Source organism: Dendrobates tinctorius, unplaced genomic scaffold (genome assembly GCF_039654945.1).
Source record: "Dendrobates tinctorius isolate UK_male_01 unplaced genomic scaffold, ASM3965494v1 ptg000063l, whole genome shotgun sequence".
NCBI classification, from domain to species: Eukaryota; Metazoa; Chordata; class Amphibia; order Anura; family Dendrobatidae; genus Dendrobates; species Dendrobates tinctorius.
Genome location: NW_027361731.1, coordinates 33,080,017 through 33,104,632, shown reverse-complemented (window position 1 = coordinate 33,104,632; position 24,616 = coordinate 33,080,017). Strand labels below are relative to the sequence as shown.

Genomic DNA, 24,616 nt, shown 5'->3' with positions numbered 1-24,616 from the left:
TCACTGTACATGGAGACTTTGGGATCAGATCATTTCTGTCCGTTGTGTTTGTGGAAACTAAAAATCTTTTCTAAAAGCCTCAAACTTCTGTGTGTGACTCAGAGCTGAGATCTAACGTGATAGAAGATTCCAGTGCGGGGAAGACGGGAAACATTCATATAGACGGCCGGTGGGGATGGAGGCAGTGACCGACTCTGGCCACATCTGTCTCTAGAGCCGCAGTAGAAGATGAAGATGTCGTCCTCATCATGAAGGAGTTATTTCTCATGTCGCGTGTAATGAATATCTCCTGCAGTATTGCTAATGCCGATTCCAGTGTCGGTAATGAGACGAGAATTAGCGTTATGGAAGATGAGTCTATGAGGAACGTGTTCAGCTGCCGACTCCGAGGAGGAAACTGCTTGTTGTCTGTGGCCTAAATATATAGGTTTTATTAGTAGATGTCAGGGAAGAAAACTAAACCCTGTAAGATAATAAATCTCCTCATATGTTTCCCTTATTATCTCCAGTAATCGTATTATTACACAGGATTCTTATGATGTTACATCGGATCATCTTCTTCTCATTCAGGTCTCTACAATATCGGATCCTCTTAGTGAAGATCTTCTACAGAAGAGAATTTTCCTGATTTACCCATCAAGGATGGATATGGACAGAGACAAGATGGCAGAGAGGATGTTACACCTCACCCTAGAGATCCTCTTCCGTCTCACTGGAGAGGTGAGAGATTCTGATGACGTCACATTACATCATTCTTATCTACGGGAATAACAGATGGACAGAACTGGAGAGGTGAGGACTCTGGAAATGTCTGTAGTGAGATTTATTACTGTGTCTCTCCATAACCAGGATTACACAGTGGTGAAGAAGACCTCTAGTGATCGCTGTCAGGACCCTGTGTCTGAGGGATGGGGAAGACCCCTGAGCCCAATCACGGGGCCTCCACCTCACCCCCTGATCCATGAGGACATTAATGACCAGAAGATCCTAGAACTCATCTACAAGATGATTGAGCTGCTGACTGGAGAGGTGACACTGCTGGGAATGCTGGGACATTATAGAGTAACACTATGAAGGGATCGGGGGATGACGGTATCATTGTATGCGTCAGGTTCCTATAAGGTGTCAGGATGTCGCTGTCTATTTCTCCGTGGAGGAGTGGGAGTATTTAGAAGGACACAGAGATCTGTACAAGAACGTCATAATGGAGGTTCCCCAGCCCCTCACATCTCCAGGTAATAGACAGGACTAAATACACACGGCCTATAATTATCTGTATGTAGAGAATGAATTCAGTCCCTGTATGTGTTTCCTCCAGATCTATCCAGTAAGAGGACAACACCAGAGAGATGTCCCCGACCTCTTCTTCCACAGGACTGTAACCAAGAAGATCCCAGTGTTCCTCAGGATCATCAGGTAGATGGAGAGAAGGTGTCAGGAGATCTCCCCTATGATGTGTAGGCGGCTGTGAAGGTCTTGTGCTCAGTCTTGTTTTATCCACCAGTATTATATGTTTTATACTTGTGTAATGAGAGCGGTGGAGATGGCAGGATTAGAGCTGATCATAGATGGGACTTCTCCATCTGTCTGTGACTTTTACAATATTTGTTTCAGGGTGAAGATCTGACCCATATTAATACTACTGAGACATATATGAGGGGTGATGAGTGGTGTAAAGAGGAGATTCCCACATATGACTACCCAGGTGAGTAGTAACCACTGAATGCAGAGAAGTCACAGATTCCTCTCAGTCACCGGCTGTGGCTGCTTTATCGGTGGTGTAGTCCGGCCGTATTACCATGATCACCATTTTGCCTCTAGACCACAACATTCTCCTCCACCCAAAACTGTTCAAATGACTTTGGGCATTGAAAGCCCTTTTCTATAGAACATACGACCTGAATTAGAAGACGCTGACCGTTACCTGCCCAGATCTGTAACTATAAAGCCAAATGACAGCGTACGTAGAATGTGCTGACAAGATAGAAAATCACTTGGAGAAAAATCTTATGCTGGGCCTGTAAGAGAAAGTGGAGGGTAATGATGCTGTTGGCTTCCTAGATCCCTGAGATCTTATCAGATGAATCTTCTCTCCCTTCTGTGCTGCTGAATGTCTCACGGTCCCTACAAGACCAGGTCCAGTCTTTCTGGTCAAACTTTGCTTTTATGATCGACAACAGTAAATGTGCAGTGAGGCCAAGTGTGAATTTCTGTACAATAACAGCAGAGTTTCCCTTTATCCTGACTTTTCAATTTGTGTTAAAACTACCTTATTTTTTGGACTATAAGACGCCTTTTTTCCTTCAAAAATATGGAGGAAAATGGGGGGTGCGTCTTATAGTCCGGATGTACCGGCTCTGGCTGTGGAGGGGAGGTGGGAGAACGGCATCGGCGGAGCAGCCGGTCACATGAGGCCGGAGCCAGTGGCTGCGGCTGACTCCTGTTCTCGCTGCTAAAGAGAAATGAATATTCACTGCATTCCACTCCCATGGGTTTGGAGGGCAATGAATATTCATTTCTCTTTAATAATAGTATCTTGATATGATTAGCCCCCAACCCCAGTCCTGGTATGCATGGCCGTATCAGAAAACATTAAAAAACAAACCATCACACTTACCTACCCCGCGCTCCCTCACAGCCTCCTGCTCTGGTGCCAGCAACTGCTATATGCTTGTAAGCAGCACATGGTAGGGACGTCACGCGCTGCTCACAAGCAGAGCACAGCTGCTAGGACTGTGTACGCAAAGGGCAGTGAGTATTCTTTACTCTTCAGTAGCGCGCAGTGTCAGCCACCGGCTTCCTGCTTCAGGTCACGTGTGCCGCTACTTAAGAGAAATGAATATTCATGAATACTCACTGTTCTCAGCGCTGCTTACAAACAAATAGTTGCTGGCACCGGAGCAGGACGCTGCAAGGGAGCGCCGGGTAGGTAAGTGTAATGGTTTGTTTTTGTTTTTTTAATGATGGGACCATGTCGACCAGGATAGGAATGGGGGTGGCGGCCACTTATAAGGATGGGGCCCTGCATACCAGGACGAGATGGGGGCCCTGCATACCAGGATAGGAATGGGATCATTCATACTAGGATAGGAATGGGGGTGGGGGCCACTTATAAGGATGGGGCCCTGCGTAACCGGTTGAGATGTGGCCATGCATACCAGGGCGAGATGGGCCCATGCATACCAGGATGAGATGGGACCATGCATTCCAGGATAGGGATGGGATCATTCATAACAGGATAGGAATGGGGGGTGGGGGCCACTTATAAGGATGGGGCCCTGCATACCAGGACGACATGGGACCATGCATACCAGGACGGGATGGGACCCTGCATACCAGGATAGGTATGGGGCCCTGCATACCAGGATAGGAATGGTGGTGGGGGCCACTTATAAGGATGGGGCCCTGCATACCAGGACGAGATGGTGCCCTGCATACCAGGATGAGATGGATCCCTGCATACCAGGATAGGGATGGGACCATGAATACTAGGACGAGATGGGGGCCCTGCATACCAGGATAGGGATGAGGCGGCATGCATACTAGGATGAAATGGGGGGGCCCTGCGTACCAGGATGGGGATGAGGGGATCCTGCATACTACGACAAGATGGGGGCCCTGCATACCAGGATGAGATGGGACCATGCATACCAGTATAGGGATGAGGCGGCATGCATACCAGGGTAGGGATGAGGGATCCATGCATACCAGGATAGGGATGAGGGGGTCATGCATGTCAGGGTAGGGATGAGGGATCCATGCATACTAGGATAGGGATGAGGGGGTCATGCATACCAGGGTAGGGATGAGTGATCCAAGCATGCCAGGATAGGGATGAGGTGGCCATGCATGCCAGGATAGGGATGAGGGGGCCATGTGTATCAGGATGAGGCTGAGGGGACCATATATACCAGGATAGGGGATATTAAGTACAGAATTGACCACATTTTTGCTTCAATTTTTTTTCCTAATTTCTTCCTCTAAAACCTAGGTGCGTCTTATGGTCCAAAAAATACGGTAATTTCAAGGAGGATTGTGATAAACTACAGGAAAAACATAATGATAATATTAAAATAATTCTTATTGAATTATAATAAATAAAAACTGAATTAATATGCAGCTGAATCAAACTGGAGCATGTTTGGAAAATATCTGAAAAATGTATTACAGTAAATAAAGCCACAATATTCACAATAGAATAGAAAAATCCTAATACACACTGTCAGTATAAAAGCACATTATATCAACTGCCCCTATTATTGTTAATATGGAGGGAATCAAATATCAAAAAATTTATATATTTATGAAATCACAAAAACGGAAAGTGCTGCATTGTGTGAATGTAAAGAGTGTTATAACCAAAGTGCTCTAGTGCCAAAGGTGCTATCAGAAACCAGTGCCACAATCGCTGTGTGATAAAGTGCTAATAGTGCAAACACATCATGGGGGCATATAACTACAATGTGCCTGTAATAAGTATCCGGTCCATGGGACCCTGGCAGCACGCTGTGTATCTCGGTGATACAAACCCATGCACTTTATCCTTCTTTACTTTTGCACTGCAGCACTTTGTACCTGATACAATAATAGTGTTGATATTATTGTTGATAATGCCTATTGTTATGAAAGGGTCACCGAGGAGGAGAGCAGGTCCAGGCTAAGCCACAGAAAACCAGAGAGGGTGGTCACTAAGCAGATTGCAGACCCCTGATCCTATCCACACCACTAGCAGTAGCCGTGGAGCGTACCTACGATGATCCTAGACGCCTTGGCATAGCCGGAGAGCTAAATAAGCCTAAAGCAAGAAAGGGGAAGTCTAAACTGCCCCAGAGCAGACCCCAAAGGAATATATAGCCCCCAAACATATTGTTGGTGAGACAAGATGAAAACACAAACGCAGGTAGGAAAAATAGACTGAGCAAATGATGGGACCCACACTAACTAGACAGGACAGGAAAGGAAAGACACTGTCTGCAATCATGCAAAAAACCCTGCAAAACGTCTGATGCAAAAAATACTGAAGTCACACAACTTCGCCCCCCACTATATCAGCACTCTGGTATATTCTGAAAGCAGAGCAAAAAGAGACCAATCTAACGGGATAAAGCAAACTGGCACAAGCAGTAACATATGGGCGGTGATTCAGCACAGCCCCAGTCGGAGCTGGCTGACCCGCACCAAGAAGAGATAGACAAAACCAGATCAAATGCAAACAGAATAGCAAATAAACCACTTAGCTGAAAATGCAGGGACAGAGCTGGAGAAATCAGACCTCAGGAGGAACAGGAAGCAAATCACCAGCAGGGATAGAGGGAGTCGGCTGTCTTAAATCCCAATCTGAAACCCCAGATCTTCAATCGTCATCATCATTATCAGGTGGCAAGCCTCTGTCAATCAGATCAACTCCATTACCACCAGTAACCACCAGAGGGAGCCCAGAAAGAGAACTCGCAACCCCTCTGTCGATCTGCCTAGCTCCACTACCTTCAGTAATATCCAGAGGAAGGCCAGAAAGCGAATTCACAACAGTACCCCCCCTTGAGGAGGGGTCACCGAACACTCATCTACGCCACCAGGGCCCATCAGGATGGGCCCGGTGAAAAGCACGAACCAATCTTTCGGCATGAATGTCAGAAGCAGAGACCCAAGAATTATCCTCCTGGCCATAACCCTTCCATTTGACCAAGTACTGGAGTCTCCGTCTAGCCAAACGAGAATCCAATATTTTCTCTACCTCATACTCCAAATTGCCTTTAACCAATACAGAGTCAGGAGGCACCGCCATAGGAACTACTGGCTCCACAAACCTCTTCAACAAAGATTTATGAAACACGTTATGGATCTTAAACGTAACTGGAAGAGTCAATCGGAAAGAAACGGGATTAAGGATCTCCAAAATCTTATAAGGTCCAATGAATCTTGGCTTGAATTTTGGAGGCGCAACCTTCATGGGAATATTCTTTGAAGACAAACAAACCAGATCACCCACATTAAACCTGGGGCCAATGGTCCTAGGCCGGTTGGAAAACCGTTGGGCTCTTTCCTGCGAGTGGGACAACGTATCCACCACTTGGTCCCAAATCTGCTGCATTCTCTCTACCACAGTGTCCACACTTGGGCAGGCCGAAGATTCCACTTACCCTGAAGAAAATCGAGGATAAAACCCAAAGTTACAGAAAAAGGGCGATATCAAATTGGCAGAACCAGCTCTATTGTTTAGCGCGAATTTGGCCAAGGGCAAAAATGAGACCCAGTCATCCTGATCAGCAGATATGAAACATCTCAAATAGGACTCCAAAGTCTGGTTTGTTCTCTCAGTCTGCCCATTGGTCTGAGGATGAAATGCAGAGGAGAAAGATAACTGAATTCCCAGTTTGGGACAAAAAGCTCTCCAAAATCTGGAAACAAACTGGATTCCTCTGTCCGACACAGTGTTATCAGGAATCCCGTGCAACCGAACCACCTGTTGTAAAAACAAGGGCACCAACACAGAAGAAGATGGCAACTTTGGGAGTGGTACAAGATGGACCATCTTAGAAAATCTATCACAAATCACCCAGATAACAGTCATTCTCTGAGAGACAGGAAGATCAGAAATAAAATCCATTGAGATATGGGTCCATGGCCTCCTGGGCACCGGCAAGGGCATCAACAACCCACTAGAACGAGAACAGGGCTTAGACCGAGAACAAGTCCCAAAGGACTGCACAAAATACCTGACATCATGAGATAAGGCAGGCCTCCAAAAAGACCGATTCACCAAATCTCTGGTACCAAAAATACCTGGATGACCAGCCAACGCGGAGCAATGAATTTCAGACATTACTCTTTTCCTCCACTGGTCAGGGACATACAATTTTCCCTTAGGGCAACGTTCAGGTTTGTCCTCCTGAAATTCCTCCAGGGCACATATCAAATCAGGTGAAATAGCGGAAAGAATTACACCCTCATTTAGAATGGTAGTAGGCTCGGTCACATCAAGAGAATCCGCAAAGAAACTCCTCTAAAGGGCGTCCGCATTAACATTCTTAGTGCCCGGAAGAAAAGAGACCACAAAATTAAAACGCGGCCCACCTAGCCTGTCTAGGATTCAAGCGTTTGGCTGATTCAAGATAAATCAAATTCTTGTGGTCGGTGAAGACCACAACTTGATGTCTAGCTCCCTCCAACCAATGTCTCCACTCTTCAAATGCCCATTTCATGGCCAACAATTTCTGATTCCCCACGTCATAGTTGCGTTCAGATGGGGAGAATTTTTGAGAAAAGAAGGCACCTTAGAAGTCACCAGATCTTTTTGGGACAAAACGGCTCCTGCACCAATCTCAGAAGCATCTACCTCCACCTGAAATGGGAGTGAGACATCAGGTTGCCGTAGAACCGGAGCAGAAGTGAATCTCCGCTTAAGCTCCTGAAATGCCGAGTGCCTCTGGAGACCAATTCACCACATCAGCGCCCTTTTTGCTCAAATCAGTCAGTGGTTTAACAATACCAGAAAAATTACTTATAAATTTACGGTAGAAATTAGCAAAACCCAAAAACTTCTGGAGAGCCTTCAAAGAAGTGGGCTGAACCCAATCATAAATGGCCTGTATCTTGGCCGGGTCCATTTCAATAGCAGACAGGGACAAAATGAATCCCAAAAATGAAATCCTCTGTACTCCAAAAAGACACTTCGATCCCTTAACATACATAGAATTTTCCCTCAAAATCCGGAACACAGTCCGGATATGTTCCACACTGTCTTCCGGATTTTGAGATTCCCAATCACTGGAAAAGATCAAAATATCATCAAGATAAATGATCAAAAACTTATCCACAAAGTCCCGGAAAATATCGATCATAAAAGATTGAAAGACAGAAGGGGCATTAGTGAGCTCAAAAGGCGTCACCAGGTACTCAAAATGTCCCTCCGGAGTATTAAACGCTATCTTTCATTCATCCCCGTGCTTGATGCGAATAAGATTATACGCCCCCCTGAGGTCAAGCTTGGTAAACCAACAGACACTTTTGACTCTGGAAAATAAATCAGGAATCGAGTAACGGGTACTGATTTGATACCAGAATGTACCGTACATCTAGGGTACTGATATTTAACAGTGATTTTGTGAAGGGAACGATAGTCAATACATGGCCTTAATGAACCATCTTTCGTGGCCACAAAAAAACCCCAGCACCTAAAGATGGTCTAATATGACCCTTCTCCAACTACTTCTTGATATAAGATCGCATAGCATCATGTTCTGGTACCGATTAATTGAAAAGCCGACCCTTAAATCCGAACTTTCTCCCTTGACTTCTTTTCTTTTTAATCCCAGAATGCCAGACGGTATGCAGGGTATAGCGACTAAAACATGGTTTGACAGGAAACTCTTTTGCTTTGCTGACATAGTAGACGCAAGTTCCAGAGTCCTTCTCCCCTACGCCAACATATCTGCTAAATTCAATCTCCCTGGCAATTTCCAGTATCGGTATTTACAAGTAAGACACCTGATGCATTCCCTTTTTGCCTCCTTAGAAGTCTCTATCCCTACACTATTTGAAAGATTATGCAGAGCTGGGGTTTCTACTAAAGGCCTCATCTCAGATATATATCGTATTTTAGTTGCCCCATGCCCAGAAGACAAGCCAAATCACACCTATATGAGGAAATGGGAAGATTTCCTTGGTGAGACCATTCCCTTGTGTACGTGGAAACGGATCTGGGATACTGCCTCAAAGACATCTTCGTGCTATGTTTATAAGGAAAATCAGTATAAATTAATTATGTATTGGTATCACACCCCATCACTACTACATAAACTAAACCCAACTATACCTGACAATTGTTGGAGGTGTGGAGCTACAGGAGGAGACATACCGCACATATTCTGGGTATGCCCCAATATCCAGAGTTTCTGGAGGCTGGTGCAATCTCTTATTTATAAAGTAACTAACCTTCGGGTTCCCCTGGATCCTAAATTCTACATATTAAATATACTACTTGTTCAGCTGGGGAAGAGAGTGAAGCGGTTACTGTTGCATATGACCACAGCCGCCAGGTGTCTAATTGCCTGTAACTGGAGGTTAGCCCACCCACCCTCACTTGCCGATCTCCATTCTCGGATCCAAGATGTGAGAAGGATGGAGTATCTATCTGCCTTGTCAAATGACACGGTAGATCTTTTTGAAAGTGTTTGGTCACTCTGGGACACTTATTGGGCCAATAAAGAATAACAGTGAAACTTGGCCTAGATGGAAGTCTGAAATATTCACCTTCCCCGCTCCTTCCCCGCCCTCCTTATATTTCCCTGTCTAGTATTGTATTGTTCGTCTTGTCATATTCCCTGTTTTCATTGTATTAGTGGATATTAAGATATGTATACTGATTTCTGGTTTACAGTTATTGCTAACAAGCTTGTGAGACATATCTATACATTCATGTACTTTTTCTGTATCTGTTTAACCTCTTCACCCCCAAGGGTGGTTTGCACGTTCATGACCAGGCCAATTTTTACAATTCTGACCACTGTACCTTTATGAGGTCATAACTCTCGAACGCTTCCATGGATCCCGGTGATTCTGACATTGTTTTCTCGTGACATATTGTACTTCATGTTAGTGGTAAAATTTCATTCAAATAACTTGCGTTTATTTGTGAGAAAAACGGAAATTTGGCGAAAATTTTGAAAATTTCGCAATTTTCCAACTTTGAATTTTTATGCCCTTAAATCACAGAGATATGGCACACAAAAAACTTGATAACTAACATTTCCCACATGTATACTTTACATCAGCACAATCTTGGAACCAAAATTTTTTTTTGTTAGGAAGTTATAAGGGTTAAAAGTTGACCAGCGATTTCTCATTTTTACAACACCATTTTATTTTTAGGACCACATCACATTTGAAGCCACTTTGAGGGGTCTATATGATAAAAAATACCCAAAAGTGACACCATTCTAAAAACTGCACCCCTTAAGGTGCTCAAAACCACATTCAAGAAGTTTATTAACCCTTTAGGTGCGGCACAGGAATTTTTTTGAATATTTAAAAAAAAATGAACATCTAACTTTTTTTCATAAAAAAAATACTTCAGGTTCAATTTTTTTTATTTTACCAAGGGTAACAGGAGAAATTGAACTGCAAAAGTTATTGTGCAATTTGTCCTGAGTACGCAGATACCTGATATGTGGGGGGGAACGACTGTTTCGGCGCATGGCAGAGCTCAGAATGGAAGGAGCGCCGTTTGACTTTTTCAATGCAAAATTGGCTGGAATTCAGATTGGACGCCATGTCACGTTTGGAGAGTCCCTGATGTACCTAAACAGTGGAAACCCCCTACAAGTGACCCCATTTTGGAAACTAGACCCCCCAAGGAACTTATCTAGATATGTGGTGAGAACTTTGAACCCACAAGGGCTTTACAGAAGTTTATAACGTACAGCGGTACAATTAAAAAATCATATTTTTTCCACAAAAATGATCTTTTCACCCCAATTTTTATTTTCCCAAGGGTAACAGGACCCTAAAAGTTATTGTGCAATTTGTCCTGAGTACGCTGATACCCCACATGTGGGGGTAAACCACTATTTGGGCGCATGGCAGAGCTCGGAAGGGAAGCAGCGCCATTTGACGTTTTTGGCTGGAATTGAGATCGGACACCATGTCGCGTTTGGAAAACCCCTGATGTACCAAAATAGTGGAAACCCCCCACAAATGACACCATTTTGGAAAATAGACCCCCTAAGGAACTTATCTAGATGTGTGGTGAGAACTTTGAACCCCCATGGGCTTCACAGAAGTTTATAACATAAAGCCATACAATTAAAAAATCATATTTTTTCAACAAAAATGATCTTTTCACCCTCAATTCTTATTTTTCCAAGGGTAACAGGACCCTAAAAGTTATTGTGCAATTTGTCCTGAGTACGCTGATACCCCACATGTGGGGGTAAACCACTATTTGGGCGCATGGCAGAGCTCGGAAGGGAAGCAGCGCCATTTGACGTTTTTGGCTGGAATTGAGATCGGACACCATGTCGCGTTTGGAAAACCCCTGATGTACCAAAACAGTGGAAACCCCCCACAAATGACACCATTTTGGAAACTAGACCCCCTAAGGAACTTATCTAGATGTGTGGTGAGAACTTTGAACCCCCATGGGCTTCACAGAAGTTTATAACATAAAGCCATACAATTAAAAAATCATATTTTTTCCACAAAAATGATCTTTTCACCCTCAATTCTTATTTTTCCAAGGGTAACAGGACCCTAAAAGTTATTGTGCAATTTGTCCTGAGTACGCTGATACCCCACATGTGGGGGTAAACCACTATTTGGGCGCATGGCAGAGCTCGGAAGGGAAGCAGCGCCATTTGACGTTTTTGGCTGGAATTGAAATCGGACACCATGTCGCGTTTGGAAAACTCCTGATGTACCAAAACAGTGGAACCCCCCCACAAATGACACCATTTTGGAAACTAGACCCCCTAAGGAACTTATCTAGATGTGTGGTGAGCACTTTGACCCCCCCAGTGCTTCACAGAAGTTTACAACGCCCGGGCGTGAAAATAAAAAATTCGTATTTTTTCCACAAACATGATCTTTTAGTCACCATTTTTTTATTTTCCCAAGGGTACCAGGAGAAATTGGACCCCAAAAGTTGTTGTCCAATTTGTCCTGAGTATGCTGATACCCCATATGTGGGAGAAAACTACTGTATGGGCACACGTCGGGGCTCGGAAGGGAAGTAGTGACGTTTTGGAATGCAGACTTTGATGGAATGGTCTGCGGGTGTCATGTTGCCTTTGGAGAGCCCCTAATGTACCTAAACAGTGGAAACCCCCCACAAATGACACCATTTTGTAAACTAGACCCCCCAAGGAACTTATCTAGATGTGTGGTGAGCACTTTGACCCCCCCAGTGCTTCACAGAAGTTTACAACGCCCGGGCGTGAAAATAAAAAATTCGTATTTTTTCCACAAACATGATCTTTTAGTCACCATTTTTTTATTTTCCCAAGGGTACCAGGAGAAATTGGACCCCAAAAGTTGTTGTCCAATTTGTCCTGAGTACGCTGACACCCCATATGTGGGAGAAAACTACTGTATGGACACACGTCGGGGCTCGGAAGGGAAGCAGTGATGTTTTGGAATGCAGACTTTGATGGAATGGTCTGCGGGTGTCATGTGCGTTTGGAGAGCCCCTGATGTACCTAAACTATTGAAACTCCCCACAAGTGACCCCATTTTGGACACTAGACCCCCCACGGAGCTTATCTAGATGTGTGGTGAGCACTTTGAACCCCCAAGTGCTTCACAGAAGTTTATAAAACTCGGACGTGAAAATAAAAAAACCATTTTTTTCCACAAAAATGATATTTTTGCCCCCAATTTTTTATTTTCCTAAGGGTAACAGGAGAAATTGGACCCCAAAAATTGTTTTGCAATTTGTCCTGAGTAGGCTGATACCCTACATGTGGGGGTAAAACACTGTTTGGGCGCATAGCAGAGCTTGGAAGAGAAGGAGCACCATTTGACTTTTTCAACTCAGAATTGGCTGGAATTGAGATCAGACGCCATGTTGCATTTGGAGAGCCCCTGATGTGCCCAAACAGTGGAAACCCCCAATTCTAACTCCAACCCGAACCCCAACACGCCCCTAACCCTAGCCCTAACCCTAGCCCTAGCCCTAACCCTAGCCCTAACCCTAGCCCTAGCCCTAACCCTAACCCTACCCTAACCCTTCCCCAACACACCCCTAGCCCTAACCCTAGCCCTAACCCTAATGGAAAAATGGAAATAAATACATTTTTTTTATTTTATTATTTTTCCCTAACTAAGGGGGTGATAACGGGGGGTTTGATTTACTATTTATGGCGGTTTTTATGTTTGGCGGCTGTCGCACGCTAAAAGACGCTTTTTATTGTAAGAATAGTTTTTGCATCACCACATATTGAGAGCTATAATTTTTCCGTATTTTGACCCACCGAGTCATGTGAGGTCTTATTTTTTGCGGGACGAGTTGACGTTTTTATTGATACCATTTTCGGGCACGTGAAATTTTTTGATCGCTTTTTATTCCGATTTTTGGGACGCAGAATGAACAAAAACCAGCGTTTCATGAATTTCTTTTGGGGGGGTGCGTTTACGCCGTTCTGCGTGCGGTAAAATTGATAAAGCGGTTTTATTCTTCGGGTCAGTACGGTTACAGCGATACCTCATTTAGGTCTTTTTTTATGTTTTTGTCGGTTTTATGCAATGAAAACTATTTTATATAAAAAATAATTATTTTTGCATCGCTTTATTCTGCGAGTTATAACTTTTTTATTTTTTCGCTGATGATGCTGTGTGGCGGCTTGTTTTTTGCGGGACAAGATGACGTTTTCAGCGGTACCATGGATATTTATATGCGTCTTTTTGATCGCGCGTTATTGCACTTTTTGTTTGGCGGTATAATAATAATAATCTTTATTTTTATATAGCGCTAACATATTCCGCAGCGCTTTACAGTTTTGCACACATTTTCATCACTGTCCCCGATGAGGCTCACAATCTAAATTCCCTATCAGTATGTCTTTAGAGTGTGGGAGGAAACCGGAGTACCCGGAGGAAACCCACGCAAACACGGGGAGAACATACAAACTCCTTGCAGATGTTGTCCTTGGTGGGATTCGAACCCAGGACCCCAGCGCTGCAAGGCTGCAGTGCTAACCACTGAGCCACCGTGCTACCCTGTGCGGTATGATAATAAATCATTATTTTTTGCTTCGTTTTTTATTTTTATTTTTTAAGGGGTTCGCTAAAGGGGTTAACTAATGGGACAGTTTTATAGGGCAAGTCGTTACGGACGCGGCGATACCTAATATGTGTACTTTTATTGTTTTGTTTTTTTATTATTTTCAAAAAATGAATTTATTGGGGAATATTTTTTTTTTTTTTTACTAATTTATTTGGCGATTTTTTTTAATTTATTTTTACACTTTTTTTTAATTTTTTTTTTACTTTATTACATAGTCCCAGGTGGAACATCACTGTCCTGTGACAGATCGCTGATCTGTCACATCACAGATCACTGTGACAGATCAGCAATCTGTCACAGGCAGTGCACAAGGCTTCCTCATGCCTGCGCTTTGCAGGCACTGAGGAAGCCAGCTTCCCCAGGCCCCCGAAGGCCCCCGTCGCCATCTTGGATTCGGGGGCCTGGAGGAAAGGAGCCCCCCGCAGCAGCGCTGCACATTGCGCTGCCGTGGGGGGCTCAGGGAAGCACGGAGGGAGCCCCCTCCCTGCCGATGCTTCCCTTTAACTCCCGGTACACCGCGATCGCGTTTGATCGCGGTGTGCAAGGGGTTAACGTGTCGGGGGCGGTCCGTGACCGCCCCTGACACATTGTGCCGGGTGTCAGCTGTGATAATCAGCTGACACCCGGCCGCGATCAGCGGCGCTCACCACGTGGGCGCCACTGATCGCGGTAGACGTACTATCCCGTCCCCGGTCATACGGGCCCGGGTACCGTGGACGGGATAGTATGTCTCATGTCAGGAAGGGGTTAAAAATGTTAATAAAATACACAGTTAAAAAAAAAAAAAAAAGAAAAGCCGACCCTTGGGAAATTTACACCTGGGCATTAACTCAATTGCACAATCATAACTCCTATGAGGAGGCAAAGACGCAGACTTACTCTCACTAAATATATCAGAAAAATCTGCCAAATAGTCAGGAAAATCATGAGACTGGAGAGAGGTGGAAAAAACAGGAGTGTCCCTAAGAACACATTGACAACCCCAACTCACCACAGACACAGATTTCCAATCTAAAACAGGATTATGAGTTTGCAACCAAGGAAAACCCAAAACAATAGTATCATGCAAATTGTGCAGCACCAAAAATTTACAATTTTCTTGGTGGTCCGGGGCGACCCGCATTATCACCTGGGTCCAAAACTGGGGTTTATTCTCCGCCAAAGGAGTAGCATCAATACCCCTCAAAGGGATAGGAGTCCGCAGGGGTATCATGGGAAAACCACAATGTTTAGCAAAGTCCAAATCCATCAGATTCGAAGCTGCTCCTGAATCTACAAAAGCCTTAGCAGAAAATGTAGACAAGGAGCAGATCAGGGTAATCGCCAAAAGAAACTTAGGCTGTACACTTCCCACCGCAAATGCGTGAGCAAAACGCTTTTCTCGTTTAGGGCGGACAGAAATAGTATGAGAGGCGTCTCCACAGAAAAAACACAGCTTATTATGCCTTCTAAACTCCTGAAGTTGCACCCTAGACAAAACCCTATCACATTGCATGGGTTCAGACGTTCGTTCGAAAGGCAGTAACGCCTCTCATGTAGTTTTACGCTCACGTAAACGCTGGTCAATTTGATTGGCCAATGACATAGAATCGTCTATACCAGAGGGAACAGGAAATCCCACCATAACATCTTTTACGGTTTCTGCCAAACCTTTCCAAAAGAGAGCTGCTAGGGCATCATCATTCAATTTAGTAAGGACCGCCCACTTTTGGAATTTTTGACAATATAACTCTGCAGAATCCTGACCCTGGTTCAATGCCAATAGGGTTTTCTCAGCTTGATCAATAGCATTAGGTTCATCTTACAACAACCCCAAGGCTTGAAAAAGCGCGTCCACATTAGCCAGAATAAGATCTCCGGTTTCAAAGAAAAGGCCCAATCCTGGGGATCACCGCGCAGCAGGGAAATGACAATTTTAACCTGCTGCACCGAGCTCCCCGATGAGTTAGATTTCAAAGCAAAAAATAGTTTACAATTATTCTTAAAATTCAAAAATTTAGACCGATCCCTAAAAAAACACATCAGGAGTAGGGATTTTTGGTTCAACAGCAGATGAATGAGCGAGATAGGCAGAAATTACTCGCACTTCAGCAGCGAGCTGCTCAACGCGATCAGACAATTGCTTAGTCTCCATTTAGAGAAAAAAAATCTCCTCCTGCAGCCCCAGAAAAAAGAGGAAAAAAATATATAAAAAAAAAATCCTGACACTTTTTTTTTTTTTTAAATTCCTTCCTTCTTTGGAGTACACTAGAGTCTACAGTTGGGCTGGTGATTCTGTTATGAATGGGTCACCGAGGAGGAGAGCAGGTCCAGGCTAAGCCACAGAAAACCAGAGAGGTTGGTACCTAAGCGGATTGCAGACCCCTGATCCTATCCACACAACTAGCAGTAGCCGTGGAGCGTACTTACGATGATCCTAGACGCCTCGGCACAGCCGTAGAGCTAGCTAAGCCTAAAGCAAGAAAGGGGAAATCTAAACTGCCCCAGAGCAGACCCCAAAGGAATAGATAGCCCCCAAACATATATTGTCGGTGAGACAAGATGAAAACACAAACACAGGCAGGAAAATAGACTGAGCAAATGAGGGGACCCACACTGACCAGACAGGACACGATAGGAAAGGCACTGTCTGCAATCACGCAAAAAAAACCCTGCAAAAAGTCCAACACGTCTGATGCAAAAAACACTGAAGTTACACTACTTCGCCCCCCACTATATCAGCACTCTGGTCTCGTTTTGCTCTGCTTTCAGAATATACCAATCTAACATGGGATAAAACAAACTGGCACAAGCAGTAACATATGGGCTGGCTGACCCGCACCAAGAAGAGATAGACAAAACCAGATCAAATGCAAACAGAATAGCAAATAAACCACTTAGCTGAAAATGCAGGGACAGAGCTGGAGAAATCAGACCTCAGGAGGAACAGGAAGCAAATCACCAGCAGGGATAGAGGAGTCGATTGTCTTAAATCACAATCTGAAACCCCAGATCTCCAATCGTCATCATCAATATCAAGTGGCAAGCCTCTGTCAATCACATCAGCTCCATTACCTCCAGTAACCACCAGAGGGAGCTCAGAAAGAGAACTCGCAACCCCTCAGTCGATCTGCCTAGCTCCACTACCTTCAATAATAACCAGAGGGAGACCAGAAAGCGAATTCACAACAGCCTATAATATTGTGGCTATTTTGAGGCTTAGAAAAATTTTTTACAAATGACACTGGCGGCACCTATCCAGTAGCATCTATCTCTTGCTTATAGATGGTACTGTGCAGGCCCCTCCATCACCGGTCATGTAATTTTTTATGTAAAATAGGGGGCAGGTCACTGAAGGATCAGTGTCATAAGCCAATACAGATGAATATGTACCCAGAGCACAACATAAGTCCCCGCACACAGCCACTCCCACAACCCCACCCCGAAGCATGAGAATCTCATTAACTGAAAGCTACAAATACAGATTAAACAATTACTAGCCCGCAGCTGTCCAGAGAAGGCACACCTATTAGATGCGCCAATTCCAACGCTTTGCCATGCTCTTCCCACTTGCCCTGTGTTTTGTTTTATTTCTAATAAAAGACTTTATTCTGGCTGTGTCTTTATTTACCATATAACTATAGGATTAGTAATGGATAGGGGTCTTATAGATGCCTCTCTATTACTAAGCCATGGGCTTGATGTCACCTGACAATACAAGGGTGACATCAACCCCACAAATATGAACCCCAGTTGACATCACTACAGGGCAAGTGGGAAGAACCGGGCAAAGCGCCAGAATTGGCGCATCTAATAGATGTGCCTTTTCTGGGCAACTGCAGGCTGCTATTTTTAGGCAAGGGGTCAATATCCATGTACCCTTACAAGCCTGAGAATACCAGCCCCCAGTTGTCAGCTTTAGCAAGGCTGGATGTCAAAAATGGGGGGGACCCCACACGGCTTTTTAATTATTTATTTAAATAATTAAAAAAAACTGTTTTGGGACCCCTCTATTTTTGATAACCAGCCTTGCTGAAGCTGACAGCTGAGGATTGCAGCCCCCAGTTGTGAGTTTTGCCAGACTGGTTATAGAAAATACAAGGGAACCCACGCCGTTTTTTTCATTCATTTATTTAGTTATAGTGCAGGCGACGGGTGAGGAATACACCCATCATCCGCTCCTGCTGTCACTGTTTTTAGCAGCAGGTGTAGGTTGATGAGAGTAATAGTCCCAAAAGCCCCCACCTGCTGTCATCATTCTGACTTTTATATAACTCTCATCATTCTCCAGCAGAGCAGAGGAGAATGATGAGAGCGTCTTCAGCACCCGCCGCCGTGGAACAGCGCTTACTGTAGCGCTTCTTCCCTGTCGGCCATCCATGTGGTACTGATGCTGCACATGATTGTCACACGTGTGCCACGAGTATTACACACAATGGACATCTCTGGTACCGGAAATATCAGGACTTGTGACACCGGCCTTATACACAGTTCCTTTTAAATGCCTAATATTTCTTCTTGAAACTCATCTGACAGAAAATATTGGAGCTTACGATAGTATAGATTGTGAAGTCTCCGAGCCCCATACTCTAATTACACCAGAGAGGTTTCACCACTAGCTGCTCATTTATTACTGATGGAGACTGTTGAGTTTGATCATTTCAGTAGTTCCTAATCAGGCCCCATTATTAATATCTGACCTGTGTCACTTTATGTGGTGGTAAGTTTGGAATTATTCACAAAGGATAATAGGAAACAAATGGATCTTACAAATTATTTTCCAGCTTCGCACTGTACCCTATATACGGTTGTACACTACTGTCTGGGCACATGGCAGTGTTCAGAAGGGAAGGAGCGCCATTTAGCTATTTGAATGCAGATCTAGCTGGAATAGTTTGCAGACACAATGTATTGGGAGCACTGTTCATGGTCACCTGGCAGCTCAAAAGATGTCCACCGTGAACATGCTTGGCACTATCTTCTCTGCTTTCCATATCCCAAGGATCAGGGGCGTATCTGGGGGGGGCAGCCGGGGAAGTTGCCCCGGGCGCAGCTGGCAGGGGGCGCAGTCGGGCCGCCTAATGCAGCGTTCCGCAGTGTCCTCCCTGGCGGCTGCGTTCTGCCGCCCCCCCGGCCTGAGAGTCGGTGGTTCTCTGTGTCCACTGTCAATCTGACAGCTGGCGCAGAGAAGGTGCGCGTGCCAGCTCCCAGGGAACAATTGCACTGGCGTCTGTATAGACGCCAGTACAATTGAAGCTCTGACCGCCGGGCCAGAGCGACGTCAGCAGTGTGATCAGGTCATATGATCACGCTGCTGACGTCACTCCCTGGCGCCCAGAGCGAACGCTGGTGGTAAGTGCTCCACTGTGGAGCTGAAGACACCGAAGATGGGGGGTGTTAGTGTGGGGGGGGGGTTAATGAGTGGGGATGGGGGTTAATGAGGGGATGGGGGTTAATGTGTGGGGGGGTTAATGAGTGGGGATGGGGGTTAATGAGTGGGGGGTTAACGAGTGGAGATGGGGGTTAATGTGTGTGGGGTTAATGAGTTGGGAAGGGGGTTAATGTGTGTGGGGGGTAGCTGGGTCAGAACCAGAAGGACAGAATACAGAATCAGAAGACACAAGAGTAGTCAGTAAATGGGCCACGGTCACAACAGGGAATAAATGCACAGAAAAAAGATGAGAAAGGGTCCAGCTTCACAAAAAAAGTCCAATTTATTGTTTAAAAATACGTCCAGAACAAAAAAGAAGAAATTTGTTCACATGAGTAACAGATGGTGGGTTATGTGTTTCGAACAAAAGCTTGTTGTTTCTCAAAGCTACTTCCCCTGGCTGTTACTACAATTTATACTCATTTCACCCAGTAAAGTAAAATTTAAAACACATGATGTGAAAAGGAAAAAGAAAAAAAGGAAACAATTTAACTATAGTGCACAAATAATTATATATACATAAAAAAGGGAAGGAATTATGAAATCCATATAAAAAGAAAAGGCAGGCATTTATATAAAAAAAGAGGAAAAACAAAAAAAACATATGCATATAGATTACAATTACATTAATACCATCAATAATGGAACATCATTTCTCTTCTGGCATTCCATCCATTGGGAAAACGTGTTCAGATAAAAAATCCAGTAGGCTTCTCATGTTAGAAGACGTTCATTTAAATTTCCACCTCTTGTGTGTGGCATTATTTTCTCGATACCCATAACACGAAAAGATTCAGCACTTCTTTGATGTTCATTAATGAGATGTCTGGACGCAGATGAAATAGATCGATTTGCACTAGAGGGAGATGAAATATCGGTTATGTGCTCAGATATGCGAGTCTTGAGCGTGCGAGGTGTGCAGCCCTCATATCTCAGATTACACTTTGAACAGACAAATATATTACGTTCTTACTATTACAATTAATATATTGTTTTATTTTATGTTCATTGCAATTGGTGCTATAAAAAAAAGAGTGGTCAATGTCGGAATGTTCTGCATTTAGATGTGCCACAACGATAAAAAGCGCAGCAATGCAACCATGTCCGAGACAACATATCCGATAAAGTGTTGGCTTTTTTTGCAACCACTTGACAACCTTTGGGCAAAATATTAAATAAAACATCATCTTCAAATAGAACGGGTCAATGTTTTAGAATAAGTGTCTTAATGGTATTGAATTGAGAACTGTACTGAACAGAGCAAACAATTGTATCTTGATTTTTATCGTTATTATCTGCCCTAGGTAACAACATATCATGTCTTTTCTTTTTGTGCACAATTTTCTGTGCTCTATCAAGACACCAATTAGACTAACCGCCTTTTCCCAACTTGTCACAACATGAATTCATTTCCTTTTTCAAGATATTGTCATCATTACAATTTCTGGTAATTCTAGTAAGCTCCCCCACTGGTATAGATTTAATAGTATGCCTGGGGTGGCTACTAGAAGCATGTAGTATACTATTACCAGAACGTGGTTTACAGAATGTAGCAGTGCTGATAACAGCACCTGCAACACCCTTCAGTGTGAGGTCCAAGAATGAAGTCACATGTGGGTCAGTCACAAATGTAAATTTTAGATTGAAATCATTAGAATTAAAATACTCCACTAATTCTGGTGTGGCAGACACATCACCACTCTAAATAAGGAGTGTATCATCGATGTATCTGCCATACCAGAAAATGCTGGACAAAAACGGATTGTTGTCAGAATATAGAATTACCTCCTCCCAATGCGACAAGATTAGCCACCGATGGCGAGTGTTTGCCACCCATTGATACTCCTCTGCATTGCAGAAAAAAGTCCCCATCAAAGAAGAAATAATTATGAAGCATCAGAAAATGAATAACCTGCACAATATAATTACATAATTCATTAGTATAATTACTGTGTTTGTACAAGTGAAATTCTAGTGCTCTAATTGCAATGTCTTGGGGGGATAGAGGTGTAAAGGGCAGTGACATCGCAGCCAATCCACTGAAATTCACCGTTCCAAACCACATTTGAAAATTGATGTAGTACGTCTTTTGAGTCTCTCAAGAACCCCAGAACTCGTGTAACCAGTGGCTGTAATAAAGAATCTGCCCACTGGCTGAGGTGTTCAGTGAGAGACCCAATGCCCGATACAATGGGGCGCATGGGGGGTGGTGATGCACTTTTATGCACTTTAGGTAACCCATATATTGTAGGAATAATATGGAAATCAACTTTCAAAAAATCTAGCTGTGCTTTCGTTAGAGCACCCAATGCTGCCCCCTCCTCAATGAGTTTAAACACCTTTCTTTGAAAATCCTTTGTGGGATCATGAGGCAATTTTCTGTATGTAGAACTGTCACTTAATAAAGCGTTCATTTGATCCCTGTATTGGGCGGTATCCATGATCACGATCAGACCACCTTTATCTGCTTTTTCAATTGTTATTTCAGTTGTTTTTTTTAATTTCATCAATGGCTCTCTGCTGTTTGTGACTCAAATTACTTTTTTGCCTCTGTGCTTTAATTGTTACGTCCAGCTCTTGAGTTCCCGCTCCATGACATTTTGAAACTTGTCCATGCACTCAGCTCTGGACTGGATGGGATAAAAACTCGGATTTTTTATGCACAAATTTTCTGCTTGAAAAACATCCCTAGAAACAATGGTATTAGTGGAATATAACTCATTCAAATTCTTTAATGCTATCTGCTCAGAGAAATTGGGACCATTATATTCATTATGTGCAGAAATATTCGTAACAATAAGATCCGGTTCTTGTGCAAAGACACAAGAGTAGTCAGTAAACGGGCCACGGTCACAGCAGGGAACAAATACACAAGCCGCAAGCTGAGCACAGAGGACTGAACCAGAGGAGAACAGCGCTGTATCTGGCAGATTCCGGCCATGTGCTTTGCACTTTAGTAGGGTGTGGTACTTTCCAATTGGCTGAAGTAGGGAGCAGATTACTCCAGCTGGACAGCAGGAACAGATCCCAGATGAGATTGGACACACCATATGCAGAAGCCCTAATATAACTAAAGGACAGAAAACCAGAATAGTAGAAATCCCCATAAAGTGATTCCATTTTATAAATTAATTCACTGAGGGTTATAATCCTTAGGAGGACTGAATATTTTGACTCCACAGCCACTTTCTGGAAATTAACACACAGTGGATGTTGGAGTGGAAATTACACATTTGCCATTTTCTTACCCAGCACATAGTACCCAGATTGTGCTCCAGGAGACACACACCAAAAATTAAGTGGATTCTTCTCACTATAATATTGCTAAATACAGGGATCCTAAATGTTGTTTGCGCACACTGCAAGACTCCGAAGTGAGAGCGGATTTTGCTGGATTGGTTTATGGAAACCTTGTTGCTTTTCAACAGCCTTTGAGCCACTAATAGTGTGGGAACCTCTGTTTTTCCATTGACAGATGATGGACCTGAGTGGGGACTTGTTTTTGTGAGATGAGAATTGGTATTATTTTCGCCTACATAATATTGATTGGTTTCTTTTTATTCGATATTTGGGAGGCAGAATGAACAAACAGTTGAACACCGCACACTACTGGTTCATCCAACAAGGTTTTCTATTAGACTGTGAACTGTCATTGTCTTGGTAAATAATTAAAGTTTTTTACATAGCTTGCCATTTTTATGGACAGTTTAAGTAGAAATGCTCAAAAATATAAAACTCAAGGATATTTTATTACATTTTTTTTATCTTAGCAGATGACTGTACCAGGAGCTCAGAGGGACAGCTGACATCTTCAATTTTTAAATCTGATGATCTTGAGATCCTATAAGATACAACTGAAGTGATTGCTATTACTCCAGATATACCATCATCCATTCACAGCAAAGATCTGTTATCTGATCCTATGAAACAGGTCCCATCATCTGATTCATTACTGACTACTAAGGAAAATCAAAATCACAAAAGAGACATTAAAAAACAAACTGCTCCTAAAGCAAAGAAGTCATTTTCATGTTCAGAATGTGGGAGATGTTTTACTCATAACTCAAAATTGGTTAGGCACCAGAGGACTCACACAGAGGAGAAGCCCTTTTCCTGTTCAGAGTGTGAGAAATATTTTACTCAGATATCGGACCTTGTTGCTCACCAGAGAATTCACACAGGAAAGAAGCCTTTTTCATGTTCAGAATGTGGGAAATGTTTTGCACATAAATCACTGCTTGTTATTCACAAGAGAACTCACACAGGGGAGAAGCCTTTTTCATGTTCAGAATGTGGGAAATATTTTAATTGTAACTCAAAATTGTTTAGGCACCAGAGGACTCACACAGGAGAGAAGCCTTTTTCCTGCTCAGAATGTGAGAAATGGTTTAAACAGAAATCAGACCTTGTTATTCACCAGAGAACTCACACAGGGGAGAAGCCTTTTTCATGTTCAGAATGTGAGAAATGGTTTAATCATAACTCAAACTTGGTTAGGCACCAGAGGACTCACACTGGGGAGAAGCCTTTTTCCTGTTCAGAATGTGGGAAATGTTTTAAACAGAAATCAGACCTTGTTATTCACCAGAGAATTCACACAGGGGAGCTTTTTTCATGTTCAGAATGTGGGAAATGTTTTAATCTTAACTCACATTTGATAGGGCACCAGAGAATTCACACAGGGGAGAAGCCTTTTTCATGTTCAGAATGTGGGAAATGTTTTAGGCATAACTCAAATTTGGTTAGGCACAAGAGAACCCACACAGAGGAGAGGCGTTTTGCATGTTCAGAATGTGGGAAATGTTTTAACCAGAAAGAAAATCTTGTTAGACATCAGAGCAGTCACACAGAGGAGAAGCCTTTTTCATTTTCTTAATGTGGGAAATATTTTACTTGGAAATCAACTGTTAATAAACATCAGAGATGTCACATAGGGAAGAAGCCTTTTTTTTGTTTAGATTGCTGGAATCGTTTTAACCAAAATTGGATCTTCTTAAAGGGGTTACTAACTCTCTTGTCATTCCTCTTTGCTGACAAAAGGATAAAACTAAACTTTATTACTTCCAAATGTAAATTGTTAAAAATGCATTTTCTTGTATATTATTCAGGACTTGTTACCAGATGTGACACTATAAAATATGACAATATCTTATAAAAAAAATGTAGTGGTTTATTTTGATTCTTCCATCAAAGAAAAGATTATTACAGAAAAACATAAAAATAGATGCATGATTATAAAGAGAGATTGTCCATTTGTTCATAGATCCTTCTTTCCTAGAACTCTGAAAAAAAGGCATCTGTCTTGTAGTACGCAGCTTCTATGGATGGTGATTAGATTACATACCAGCTGTCCATTCAATGTCGTGTCCGAGCAGAGATGACTCCTCGAGTTTGTGTCTCATGGTGGGGAAGAAGAGAGCGAGCCC

The 24,616-nt window shown here is 43.3% G+C and overlaps 1 protein-coding gene across 2 annotated transcripts; it reads left to right on the top strand.

Moving 5' to 3' along the window:
- Positions 1–186: 186 nt before the first annotated feature.
- Positions 187–23,087, top strand: LOC141094119 (oocyte zinc finger protein XlCOF29-like). Of its 2 annotated transcripts, none has more exons than XM_073579858.1 (7): positions 187–465; positions 571–720; positions 850–1,029; positions 1,112–1,235; positions 1,319–1,416; positions 1,615–1,705; positions 22,964–23,087. In XM_073579858.1, the coding sequence occupies exons 2-7, from the start codon at positions 643–645 to the stop codon at positions 23,035–23,037; spliced, it is 645 nt and encodes a 214-aa protein (XP_073435959.1). In that variant the 5' UTR covers positions 187–465; positions 571–642; the 3' UTR covers positions 23,038–23,087. The 2 variants fall into 2 exon arrangements, with proteins under 2 accessions (XP_073435959.1, XP_073435958.1); XM_073579857.1 differs by having other exon boundaries at positions 22,961–23,045.
- Positions 23,088–24,616: the final 1,529 nt, after the last annotated feature.

Coding starts and splice junctions, on each gene's coding strand:
- LOC141094119 (XM_073579857.1), top strand. CDS start 643: ATGGATATGGACAGAGACAAGATGGCAGAGAGGATGTTACACCTCACC. Junction 721..849: donor TCTTCCGTCTCACTGGAGAG/GTGAGAGATTCT, acceptor CTCCATAACCAG/GATTACACAGTGGTGAAGAA. Junction 1,236..1,318: donor CCAGCCCCTCACATCTCCAG/GTAATAGACAGG, acceptor TGTTTCCTCCAG/ATCTATCCAGTAAGAGGACA.